Source organism: Seriola lalandi, unplaced genomic scaffold (assembly GCF_002814215.2).
Source record: "Seriola lalandi dorsalis isolate HSWRI2012SDOR001 ecotype SW California unplaced genomic scaffold, Sedor1 jcf7180002054677, whole genome shotgun sequence".
NCBI classification, from domain to species: Eukaryota; Metazoa; Chordata; class Actinopteri; order Carangiformes; family Carangidae; genus Seriola; species Seriola lalandi.
In genome coordinates, this window is record NW_019525230.1 from 528,479 (window position 1) to 541,337 (window position 12,859).

General features: G+C 41.4%; 2 protein-coding genes across 2 annotated transcripts; one reads left to right on the plus strand and one right to left on the minus strand.

The window, feature by feature from the left end:
* Nucleotides 1-277: 277 nt before the first annotated feature.
* On the plus strand, nucleotides 278-6,502 carry eif2b5 (eukaryotic translation initiation factor 2B, subunit 5 epsilon). The gene is made up of 16 exons (XM_023421918.2): nucleotides 278-493; nucleotides 760-884; nucleotides 981-1,166; nucleotides 1,259-1,436; nucleotides 1,530-1,610; nucleotides 1,697-1,774; nucleotides 1,859-2,171; nucleotides 2,261-2,406; nucleotides 3,687-3,828; nucleotides 3,914-4,015; nucleotides 4,110-4,211; nucleotides 4,974-5,064; nucleotides 5,152-5,275; nucleotides 5,368-5,493; nucleotides 5,671-5,781; nucleotides 6,107-6,502. The coding sequence occupies exons 1-16, from the start codon at nucleotides 335-337 to the stop codon at nucleotides 6,167-6,169; spliced, it is 2,127 nt and encodes a 708-aa protein (XP_023277686.1). The 5' UTR covers nucleotides 278-334; the 3' UTR covers nucleotides 6,170-6,502.
* On the minus strand, nucleotides 6,490-8,625 carry mul3 (mitochondrial E3 ubiquitin protein ligase 3). The gene is made up of 5 exons (XM_023421919.2): nucleotides 8,566-8,625; nucleotides 8,308-8,429; nucleotides 8,129-8,216; nucleotides 7,921-8,041; nucleotides 6,490-7,845 (listed from the first exon to the last, which is right to left on the minus strand). Exons 2-5 carry the CDS (start codon nucleotides 8,422-8,424, stop codon nucleotides 7,353-7,355), a joined length of 819 nt encoding a protein of 272 aa, XP_023277687.1. The 5' UTR covers nucleotides 8,425-8,429; nucleotides 8,566-8,625; the 3' UTR covers nucleotides 6,490-7,352.
* Nucleotides 8,626-12,859: the final 4,234 nt, after the last annotated feature.

A 12,859-nucleotide genomic window follows, 5' to 3' on the forward strand; every position in this document is an offset into this window, starting at 1 on the left:
CCCTTATCTCTTATTATCATATGTACCTTAGTGATGCACATTCTCATATTTAGAGATCAATTTAATAAGCACATACAAATTGCCACACAGTGAAGCTGAAGCCTGTTATTAATAAAGCTTTTCTTGGGCCACCACAACATCAGTACATACACAGCATTCATAGATAGTTTTTGATGAATGTATGTTCGTTTATAGATTCATTGAATAATATGTATGACACCCAATGCGCGAACACTAGGTACAATGCAACTACGACGAGAAGATTGTCCGCCACGGCCACCGTAGTTGTACCTGACGACAGAGTTGGGTAGCAGTTGTGGAGTCAGACAGAAACATGGCCGGTAAAGGAGGAAAACAGAGTCGCTCGGGTCCTGGTCTTTCAGGTAGAAAGGGTGCAGGTGAACAGGAGGAAGAGGAGCAGCCGCTGCAGGCAGTTTTAGTCGCTGACAGCTTCAACCGGAGGTTTTTCCCGGTGACCAAAGACCAGCCGCGGGTAGGCAGCGAGCTAAGCTAACTGGGATGCTAATGGTAGCTAACTTCTGTCCATGCTGTAAACAGTGACAGAGCTGCACGGACACTGATGAAACCACTTTAATACAGCTGAACATTCAAAATTAAATACATTGACTAAGCTGTTGTGTTGTTTTTGTTTAATAATTATTAATTAATGCTCGTGGAGCTGTTTTCATGCAGCTCCATCATGTTACAGTGACTTTACTCAGACCGCTAACGTCATCTGTCACATTCTCACTGATGAAGGCTTTGCTGCCGCTGGGTAACGTTGCCATGATCGACTACACCCTGGAGTTCCTCACATCCACTGGGGTCCAGGAAACATTTGTCTTCTGCTGCTGGATGGCGAGTAAGATCAAGGACCACTTACTGTAAGTTTCCCCTAATACAGTGTGAGGAGCTTCTTTTCTGCACATTGGTGTCAATGACAGATTTTGACCCCCCCCCCCCAACTCTGTGTCTGACAGAAAGTCAAAGTGGTGTCGGCCCACCTCACCAAACGTAGTCCACATCATCACCTCAGAACTGTACCGCTCACTGGGGGATGTGCTCAGGGATGTCGATGCGAAGAACCTTGTCCGCTCAGACTTTGTGTTGGTTTATGGAGATGTGATATCGAATGTTGATATCAGCCAAGCACTGCAAGAGCACAGGTGAGACACTCTGCTTATATAGTCAGCAGAAATGATGATTGTGATCCACAAGGCTGCTTTGCTGTAATCCAAAATATTTGTCTCGCACACAGGAATCGTCGAAAGATGGACAAGAACATCTCGGTGATGACGATGATCTTTAAGGAATCATCACCAGGTCACAGGTCTCGCTGTGAGGAAGATGATGTCATTGTTGCTATGGACAGCAAGAGCCAGCGGATTTTACACTACCATAAGACACAAGGGCTGAAGAAGCTGCAGTTTCCTATGGTAACAGAGAGTTTCAGTGCTAGTGTATCACATATTTAATGTAATTTGGCCTTGGACTGATGAATGACAGCTGCTCCTGTTTGTGTTTTGCAGAACATTTTCCACAGTGGAAGTGATGAGTTTGAAATCAGACATGACCTCCTTGACTGTCACATCAGTGTCTGCTCCCCACAGGTCAGTTGTAAAACAGACAGAGGAAGAGGAAGTGTTAAATTCATTTTTGTTGTCTCAGGTAACATTGGCTTTTCCTCATTTTGCAGGTTGCTGAACTCTTCACCGACAATTTTGATTACCAAACTAGAAATGACTTTGTCAGAGGGCTCTTGGTCAATGAAGAGGTATTACACAGCCATACTTAAAGTATTGGGCATTCGTGATGCTATTTAAGACAACTCGGGTCACAATTTATTTTCTTTCTTTAGATCCTGGGAAACCAGATACACATGCACGTCACCAAGGATGGTTACGGTGTCAGAGTGTCTAACCTGCTCATGTATGATTCGGTGTCTTCGGACCTTGTGCGACGGTGGGTCTACCCCCTCACCCCCGAGGCTAACTTCACAGACCAGGAGGGACGGAGCTGCACGTACTCTCGCCACAACGTCTACCGAGGGTCCGGAGTCAGCCTGGGCCACGGCAGTCAGATGGAGGAGAACGTTCTCATTGGCTGTGACACCAGCATCGGTGCAAACTGTCACATTTCTAACAGTGTCATCGGGAACAACTGCACTATAGGTGAGTCCGCTGGCGTGGCACTGTTAAAAAGTGGAAGTGTGTGTTTGAAAATAGGTGAGATTAACATTCCTCTCATTTTATTGCAACAGGTGACAATGTAATCCTCAACCATGCCTACATCTGGAATAATGTTCACATTGCCAGTAACGTGGTGATCAGCCAGTCTGTGGTCTGTGACAAGGCTGATGTCAAAGAGGGTGTGAGGCTTATTAAACAGTGTGTCCTGGCATATAATGTAAGTATTGTCATCATTTATTCCTGAATGTGAATGAGTGTGTTGTGTCAGTGAGGTTGCAGAATGGCTTTGCATGTTAAAGCTGCACCAGGCAACTTTACATGTTGGCATCTTCAAACCTCATGCATATCTGATTGACCAACATTTTCAGGGCTGCACGTGGTGGAACTGTTAAGGTTTCGTCAGTAGATTTGGAGATTAGTGCTGCTTTTTCTTGATAATATGTTTTTGTTTGGTTGTGTCAGGAAAAAAGATCTGCCGCCGTGTGCACAAAACATAGTAAAGGAATAGTTTGACATTTATGTATTTGCTTCATGGATAGAAAGAGAGAAGATTGATACAGCTCACGTCAGTCTGGTTTTTCTGCAACTAGCTGAGACCTGGCCAAAAGTTTACCACGCCCTAACTCCCAGTGATACTATAACATGTTGCTTTTACACTGTGGTTTTTAAACATATTACACTCAGGAGATAGAAGCTGTTAATTAATGAGCTGTACAGGTGCTGGTAGGGAGAGCTGGTAAGCTAGAGCTAACGAGAGTGCTATTGATCTCCCCATGTAACTCTCAACAAGAAAGAGAATAATTTGTTTTTGGGTCTCCAAGTATTTCACAATGTAATTTATCAATAGAGCTGGTTGCTAAGTGTGTGAGCGGTTTAGAGCGTTCCAGAGGACTCCTCAGAAAGACCTACGCTCAGTCAGGTGACTGCTGGCAGTTTGCATGTATCAACTAAATTGTGAGGGTATTTTAATGATGGCGGAGCTACTAAAGGATTCAGTTACTTCAGCAACAAATTGAAACAGTAACACTGGAGATCCGGGTTTGTGCCTCTCTGCTTTTAGAATATCAGATGTTTTTTTTCTGCAGAAGTTTTCATCAAACCACAAATGTGTTTATCAGATCCGTGCCCAACAGTTTCCCTTAGATAACGACGAGCTATACTGACTAAATATGCATGTAAGTAACTAAACTACAGTTTTATGGCCATCGCTCCACTACCCAGTGTAGATGGTGAAATAGGACAGTGACATAAATTAATTAAAATTCTCAGCAGCTTTTCCATGAGTTGTTTTGAGGGAGCATTTGGCTATTTTAAATGCCTGGTGGTTAGATAAGAAACGTTGTGGCTATAGCCTCTGTATTTCTCCTAGTAAATGTCTGTCCACCCTGTTGTCCAAGATGATTTCCCACCATCTGATCTTCAATATTGGCACCAAATATCATAAAGTAAAATTTGCGGGATCTCTGGATTTTGATTTGCCTGTGAACTGTTTTCCAGGTGGTGATTGGACCAAACACCTCTCTACCAGAGGGCACAGTGGTGTCCATGCACCACCCAGAGGAGGAGGAAGAGGATGATGATGAATTCCTTAGTGATGATGCCGAGGTTGGTCAAAGTAAAGACAAAACCAAACAGAAAGGTGTGTATTGTAAAAATTCATAAGCTGTTAAACTGTTTAAATGTTTCTTGTTGTGGCTCATCGTGTATTTTCTTCTGTCCTTCAGTTTTCAACCCAGCAGAGGTCGGAGCAGAGGGGCAGGGCTACATCTGGAAGGCCAGCAGCCTGGACGATACAGAGGATGAGGAGCTGTCGCAGTGTCTCTGGGGTAGGACAGCATCCTCGAGTTTGTAAAAGTGGCATTTCCCATGATGCTTTACTCCGAGTCCCAGCAGCCTGACCATTTGTTTCTTGTTCACTAGGTTTGGTGTTGAACCCTGATCCTGAGAGCGAAAGTGAGGACAGTGAGCCCGATGGTCCAGACGATCCAGTGATCCCCTCCCCTGAGATGGACGACGTTAAAGGTGAGCGGGGTCCAGATGTTTGACTCACCTGCCTGTGGAGCCACATGGCTGCCCCCTAGTGTCCAGAGACACAAAATACCAACAAGATCAGGGACTGAGCCGTTCTCTGCCTCAGTGTTTCAAAATGAGAAATATTATGAAGCAGAATTTAATCATTTCTGTCTGAAAGTAATGATTATGTTCAGTACTTTTGTCTAAGTAACTCTGAGCCTAATGTGATGTATTCAGATTGCTTGTTTTGTCTGACCGACAGTTCTACACCCAGTGATACAAAACCGCCAAGCAGCAAATTACTCTATTGATCCACTTATTGTTGTAGCAGTGCTTCACTCTCACTGATTAGTGCAATTTAATATATTTTCCTGGGACTCTTCCCTAAACTGATCAACTACAGTTGGCTGTAGTAAATGAATATTAAACAGATATTTACTGAGGTTTAAAAAGGTCGTTCCTCTGGAAATTAACAACTGGTTTTGAACTCAAGGCAACTAACTAAATTTTGTCTCTTTTTTACCCGTAATTGTTAACGGATTACATAGTTCACCTATGACACGTTCTATGAAAAATGGAAATGACAAACCTATAAAACAGGTATCACAGTTAAGCATCACAGTTGGTCTCTATATTAGAGGCAAAAGAAAGTGCTTTTTAAAATCAGCTCTTTACAATAAGATGATTAGCAATAACTGTTGTCGTCCTTTTGTGTGTTGGGTGGAGACTTCCTGCTGTCTGACTCTTGTTCTTGGGTCTGTTCATGTTTAGTCTTCCAGATGGAGGTGCTGGGGACTCTGCAGAGAGGCTTGGAGGAAAACATCGGCTGTGACAATCTGGTACTCGAGATTAACTCTCTCAAGTAAGGAACAACTTGTAATTAATTTCAGTTCTATTGCTGTCTGTCACAGATTATTGCACATTCAGTTTGGCACACTTTTCTCTCCAGATACGCCTACAACATCACTCTGAAGGAGGTGATGCAGATCTTAACCAGAGTTGTTCTGGAGTATCCTTTTCAGCAGCAGGGTCCACAGCTCACTGCATCACAATACGTTGCTGTGCTCCTGCCGGTACTACTTACTTTTTTTCCCCCCAGTACATTCATTAAACTGTTGTCATGTTAGAAGTAAATATCCTGAATTGTCCTAATTTTTCCTCTCAGTTATTGAAGAAATGGTCACCGGTGTTTAAGAACTACGTGAAGAGAGCGCAGGACCATCTGGACTGCCTGTCTGCCTTTGAGGAGCACTTCCTGGAGCAGGAGAGCCACTGGCCTGCAATGGTCAAGGTAAGGGCCAATCACCACCGCCATGTACAGTCAGTAACCTGCTGACTCCTGGAAAGATCCAACTCACCTTACAAGAAAAGATGTTGGTCATCAGACAGAACCAACCACGTCATTCTGCAGTTTACTCTGCATTTATCAACCCTGGTGCTGAAGATGCTTGTCTGTTTTTTCATTCAGGTCCTGATGAACATGTACCAGCTGGAGATCCTGGAGGAGGAGATGATACTGCGCTGGTTCTCCCAGGGGGCCACCACCGACAAGAGCAGACAGCTCCGCAAGAACCAGGGGGTAGGTACAGGGTTAACTGGCTCACACATGTCACAATTATACAGTAAAGAGTTGAAGTCTGGATGATAAAAAACGGGACAGTGCTGCATTATCGTATTTTTTAATTAATCATTGATTAATTAATACATGATTTTAATAAAGCAATGTTTAATTCTCCATACGTGAGCCATAAGCATCTGTAAACATTCCTTTAAAATCACAGTAGCTGCGGTTGTTCACGTAGACTTTGTTGTAGCTCCCTCCCCTTCTCTCCTTCACCTCTTCTCATGGTGTTTCAGTGACGCAGACTTTGTGACAGCTGTTTGTGTCTGTTTCTCACCAACAGCTTCAGAAGTTCATCCAGTGGCTGGAGGAGGCCGAGGAGTCTTCAGAGGAGGACGGCGAATAATGAGGAGCACTTGAGAGAGGACAAAGAGGATTCTGTAAAACTTGAAAACTGCTGTGTTGGTAAAGGGGATTCAAGCTGTTTGTTTTACCCTCTACAGCAGCTTTCTGCCCCTGGTACCCATCGGGATCTGCTCTGTGCAGCTGAAACTGACATACAATACATTTGTAACTCATAATGCCACGTCATATAAGGGCTGTGTGCTGCGAATGTCACTTTCAAAATAAAGCAGAAAGAATCTCAGACTGCTTGAAGATATGTACCATTTAATAAGTACCATTTGTCTCACATAAAACATCTCACTCAAAATAAAACAGCTGATACAAGGTTTGAAAAGGGGTTTTATTATTATTTCATACAAGACTAAAACCACCACCTTTGAAAAATATTGGTTACAGCAGTGTGTTGTGCCCTTTTTTTAAGTTATAAACTGAACACTGACTCCAGGTCATAAAACAACATAGTATAATCATCAAAGAGGTAGACAATAAGCAGCTACACTGATAAGGACTTAATCACAGTTAATATGGATTTCAAGCCATCTGGTCTAAATACTGACTGGAATCTTGGACTGAGAATTATTTCTCTGATCAGATTCACAGTCAAAGCCTTGTAAAGAAAAGTAAAAGCAAAAGATCATCAAAATAAATGCCTGATCAAATTTTTGACATGATATAACGTAAAATTATTTTAAAAAAAATACAGTCATTACAAAAATGGCATTTTTATCAGAAAAGACTCGAGCTCAAAACCAGAAGGAAAACGATGGTCATACATATCTGAAGTGGTCCTGTTAGTACGGTGGCCCCCGAGGGGCAAAACAACATAATTTCACAGAATACAGTAATAAACCTAGAAAACAACATTTTACGTTACAGAAAACACATGATTGATCTGGGTTTGCAAACGAAATATTGTTGCAAGCTTCTTCTGTTTTGGAAAACATGATGTTTTAAGTTGTGTTAACACGTCTTGTAAAATGTTTTTCTATTTCACAAATGTGTTTGTTTTTGTGTTGTTCTGTTTTTCCCCCCACGTGCACCGTACAAGAAAATACCTGTCAGCAGTGAATTAAATCTAAACATGCCTTCACCTGAATGATCTGAACACCAGGACTGTGCTGTGGAAGCTGAGTGGACGAAACATCTGATGCAGCTTTTGCAGCGGTGAAACCCGCAGGACCCTCCTACTTTGATCTGTCATCTTTTTTTCCAACTAAGTTGTAAATGACCCCGGCGAGAAGAGAAGCCCCCGTGAGGCCAGTGAGAGCGGTCAGCGCCTTCCACATGCTGGCTGAACTCTCATGTCTGTCCATAAAGCTCCTGTAGTCCGACGGCACCAGGATGAACTTGCGGCCGTCCTGTGGGGCCTGCAGCCTCATCACCTGACCTCCCTCCAGCACCACCTCCCCGAACCCGGTCATGGTGCTCCCCACCCGCAGCATCTCCTCGCCCTCCTCCATCGCCACAGGTTTCTCTCCACCGATGACCTGCAGCGCAATGTTCCCCAAGCTCCCCTCAGCATGCTTTAATTTGTGGTAAACCCTCTCCAGGTAGCACCCAGAGGCCTCCAGAGGGTTATGCACCTTCACATATAAGTCAGTGATGTAAGCTCCAGGGCTGACCAGGCTGAAGGGGACTGAGTTGCTGGTCTCTGTCTTGTTCATCATCCGAGAATTCCTGGAAAATGGATCAAACTGTTATTAATATATTATTAGATGAATAAAAAGAGATTTATGATGTGTTTTTATGTACCATGTGCTGGTGAGATTGTTCCAGTATTTCCAGTGTTCCTCCATGGTTATCTTCTGAATCACACCAAAGCATCGTGGGACAAACTTGCTGGCCAGGGGCTCCCCGTCTGCCTGCACCATACCTTCAAAAAGACAGTAAGGAAAATTCAAAATTAGCTCCATAACTGACTGCATTCACTAAAATGTTCATTTTCTAGACAAGTTTGTACCTTCTACAGCAACATACTGCAGCCGCTTGTAGGGAGTTGCTCTCAGGACTCGTACCAGCTGTTGGTCTGGTCTGAAAATAGGGATTTCCTGGAGAAAAAAATGGAGAGGAATAATTTAAAAGATTATAAAACTAGAGCTGTAATAGTAGTTTATGGGACTTGGGCATTGATGTTCTTGCCTTCAGCTTTGTCAACTCTTTCTTCTTCTCTTGGTATAAATGATAAAACAGGCCGGACAAGGCAAAGCTGGACCCGACACCGATCAAAACCAGCGGGTTTACGGGAAGGTCACTCATTGTGTCTGTGAAGCAGCAGCATTACAGTAAGTCAAACAAATCAACTGCACACAGTCATTATCTTATCAGTGCAGAAGTACGTCGTATGATTTTAAAGAATAATTAGCTATAAGACAGACAAAACAGTGGGACAAAACTTACCTGTTAAAACCAGCAGGTGAAACTGTGACTCATGTGTAGTTTGGTCCCGTGAATCGAAAATAAAAGCTTTAAATGTTTCATTTCCTGGTTTATCCACGTTGCGTCATGATCCAGCAGCCAATAGGAAACAAGTAGCGTTTTGCTTTTGCGCTCTTTGACCACTAGGCGGCAGCAGCGTCCTGTTTCTACATGACACACACACGGATTCATCCATGGACTCACACATGAAACTTGTCTTAAGTTTCAGTTCCTGGTTTCAGCAGGTTACCTGAACTACTTGTTTTTTTTTCTTTAAACTCACACTCACTTAAATCCTGTGGTGGAAGAAGTTTTCACATCATTTTACTTACACAGAGTTAAAGTAGCAATTTACCACCATTGACCAAAATCATTGTAAAAACATCCCATTACAAGAAAAAGCCCTGAATTAAAAGTTTTACTATAAAAAGTAAAAGAACACAAGCATTAACAACAAAATGTACTCAACACAGCACAAGTAAATGAATTGTGTGGATCTTTTCCCACATTAACTTTAATGAAAATATCAATAAACAGGATTGTGACCGTGTCAAAAAGATTCATCCATCCCATATTCACCTCTAACCTTTCCTCCCTCAACCTGGAATAATATTTAAATAATGATAATAATGACAATAGTAATGAATATATTACGTCCAATGAGTTGAAGAACTATAAGCAATACGTTAAATGATTGATTAATTAATTAAAAATAACAAATAAAAACAAGATATGACCACAAATAATTTTTATTTTTCAAAAGTGTTTTTGTTTGTCTAATTATATTTGTTTTTCTTTCTTTCTGCTTTAGGTCCGCTTTGATCCCAATCAAAGTTTGATTAAATTATAAATTATATTAATAAAACTTATATGAATACATCTTAATTTAAAATGTATACTTACACAATAAATACCTAGTTCTATCTGAAATTCACAGCCTGACTCAGATGTGTGCTGTTGCATCTGTGGGGATTTTATTCTTTTGAAATTAAACATTCATTTTTTCACAAGCAATATGAAGCTATGGATCTTTATTTTGAACATATCAGGGATACTTCTGTTGGTTGAGTTTGAGCTAATTTGATTTGTTAAATCTCTAACAAAACATAATTTATTTTATAAACTGATGTTTGATTAAAAGAGCATAATCTGATAACTAACTATTTGCTTTAGTTTTTTTTTTTAAATGTAGACTATTTTCCTGTGATGTAGTGAAGATATAATAATATTACAAAAAATAAACAAGTTTAGCCTTAAAATAGCTCAAAATTGTAAAAAAAAAAAAAAAAAAAAAAAAAAAGCTACTTTCCACTAACTCATCACCCATGCAAATATTTATATATTTATCTTGAGTTTCAGCTTAAAAAAAAAAGGAAAGCCACTGCAGACCACATGACAGCACTCAGCAGAAAAACAAAAACATGAAACAAGTTGTGTCATGTCAGGTTCATTTGTATTAGTCCAATATTACTTTACATACAATGTCTCAACAGCCACAACTCACTTCTGTGTATGTGTTGCTCCGTATCATTTATAATTAAAAACACTGTGACTGTAATGTCTTTAATGTCCTCTGCACGTCACAGTGGTTTACTGCTCGTGGTCATGGTGTGATATTGATTAACGATGCCAATCAAAATGATGTAGTCATGACAGCGATGATTTACAGGCTGACTCATCCCACATTATGGAGAGACAGTGCAGCCCCTTCTCACTGCAGGTCGCATGTGTCTGTGAGGTGTGAACAGGAAACCTTCACATATCATAATGACTTCTAAAGGTCTGAGGAGGTCGATCTATCCAGGACAAAAGTCACATGTAAAGAACATGCAAAATAATTTTATATAGCATAATGATTTACTCATGTTTATTTTCATGACCTTTCAGATTTATCGTGAGACCCCCGGGGGAGAGATCCAGATCACCTCTGCAGCATCGAATCCTGATTATGTTTCTCACTGAAAGTTGCTCTGACGTAAGACACCCATGTATCATAATCTAAAGAATCACAAACCTCACCAGCTTCCTTTTTCTCTCCTTCTCTCTCCCTCTCTCTGTGCATTGAAAAGCAAACTAACTGGCAAACAGCATTTGACCGTGACGCATGTTTTGATGCGAGTGTGGTCATATATTTTTCCTGTCACTTGGTTGCTGCCGTCATCTGTTCTTTGTGCACTTTACTTTCTGTGGGTTGTGAATACAGTTGCTGAAACTTATCTTGCACAACTGGGAACACAGATGAGTGTGAGGTAAATCTCTGCTGGCTCACAGATAGCAGTGAATACTCAAGGACATCTCTGATACTGCAGGAGAGGAGAGAAAAGAGAAGAGAGACTAAAGAAGACCTTACTGCCCCCCCCCCCCCCCCCCCCCCCCATCCTGCTCGTCCTGATTCAGGTGTTGCTTTCACTCCTCTTCAGTACATCTGTCCTTGACTGCGCACTGACAGCAAATGTTGTGTGTATGTTTTCTTTATTGAAAACAAACACAACCTCAGTGCAGCCTCTTTAAACCTGCATGGAACAAACGCTTTCTGACAACACTGACAGTCTTGTGTGTCTGTATGGAGGCGTGGAAACAGTTAACCTACTTACTCACCTGCCTGGAAAGCAGCTGTGGACCAGATCTGATTTATCTGTGTGGGAATGCAGTGGCTTTGCAAGGGGATGGTTCCAAAACAGAACAATAAATTAGGACAAAATGAAAAATCTGCCTTAATCTCCCCTTTGGAAAATGAATAGTTATGTTATTCTTATTTCAGCAGCAAAAAATGTCCCACAATCCTCCTCTCATATTTGTTTTAAAGATGCACACACCCTTTTGGCCCTTCCCCTCGCTGATGAGTGAGAACGGATGAAAGACACACTGCGTCGAGGCAGCAAGTCTGGACGGTCAAGCCAAAGTATTTCCCATCTGTATAAGACAGCGGCGCACGGTTGGCAGAGGGAGCTGTAGGTGTAATTGTCCAATAATAATACACGGAGAATAAAAACGCTGCCATTCATGTTTAGTGCATCAGACGTACTTGACATTAAGAAACTTTGTGGCCTTGAAAGAAATGTGAGGTCTGGCAGACAGAAAGATCCATTTATTGTAACACCAGAGGAGATTTCCATTTTATCTCAGTGATCTCAACCTTTATTTGTACGAGGAAAATTGTTTTATTTCTCCTTAAAATGTTGCATAGTTACATTTAAATAGATTTAAAGAAACAGACACCCACAAATCTACAGCCGTGCCAGCAGCTCTGAGGCCTTATGTCACATGTCGGCATGTTAACACGCTCACAATACTAACATGTTCACCATCTTAGTTTAGCCTGTTAGCATGATACCATTGGCTAATGGAAAACAAAGAATAGCTGAGGCTGATGGGAATGTCATTCGTTTTGCAGATATTTATACCGTGTTTTTGCTGATATGCGATGGATGGTAGAGATGGAAAAACAAGTGTCATCACGACACGTGTGATCAAGTGAAGTTTAAAATATTGTGCAATGACAGTATAACACCCTACATCCATTAAATGCAGGTTTAATTACATTGAGAGAGAGTTTCGCTGATGTGAGGCGTCTATATTTGTTTGGTTTTCAGGCGATGCAAGTCGGATATAGACTTTTCAGAGTTTCCCAGTTGTAATTACGACTTGAAGGTTGATGTGAACGCTATTTACTTTTATTTGGATTGTTTTAATTTGGGGTTTTTTTGCCACTTTTTATGCCTGTATTGACAGCATAGTGCAGGGTGAAGAGAGAAGGGGAATGACATGTAGCAATGAGTCCGGCCAACTGGGAGTCGAATCGGCTATCAGGTCGCTCGACAACATTATTTACAAGTTGGAAAGTTGTATTTACGGAAACTCCAATATGGGATGAACACAGCGTATTTCATAAACCTAGGCCCTGGACAAATTTCAATTCCTCCTGATGATGGTGCGATAGGTGAAAACTTGAGAGATCGTCAAAGTTATTGCAGTTCATCCTCAGAGGAACATGAATGTCTGCACCAAATTTCATGGAAGTTCATCCAATAGTTGTTGAGACATTTCACTTAAAACCAAAAGAGAAGTCAGGGAATCCCTACATCATTACGGTTCATCCTCTGGGGACCATGAATGTCTGTACAAACTTTCATGCAGTTGACGTGGATTAGAAAATACTCAAATGGTTTATAGAAGATTTTCAACACCCACATGACTAAAACAAAAAAAAACGCTTCATTTTAACAAACAAAAATCAGAGCTGCTTTTCTTAGTTCCTGAAACAAGGACATTTTTG

Bases quoted from the DNA above. Each gene is read 5' to 3' on its own strand.
- eif2b5 (XM_023421918.2), top strand. From the start codon at position 335: ATGGCCGGTAAAGGAGGAAAACAGAGTCGCTCGGGTCCTGGTCTTTCA. The intron at 494-759 runs GTAGGCAGCGAG...TCACTGATGAAG, and splicing joins TGACCAAAGACCAGCCGCGG to GCTTTGCTGCCGCTGGGTAA. The intron at 5,276-5,367 runs GTACTACTTACT...TTTTCCTCTCAG, and splicing joins ACGTTGCTGTGCTCCTGCCG to TTATTGAAGAAATGGTCACC.
- mul3 (XM_023421919.2), bottom strand. From the start codon at position 8,424: ATGAGTGACCTTCCCGTAAACCCGCTGGTTTTGATCGGTGTCGGGTCC. The intron at 8,217-8,307 runs GCAAGAACATCA...TTTTTTCTCCAG, and splicing joins AAGAGTTGACAAAGCTGAAG to GAAATCCCTATTTTCAGACC. The intron at 8,042-8,128 runs GTACAAACTTGT...GTCTTTTTGAAG, and splicing joins GCAGTATGTTGCTGTAGAAG to GTATGGTGCAGGCAGACGGG.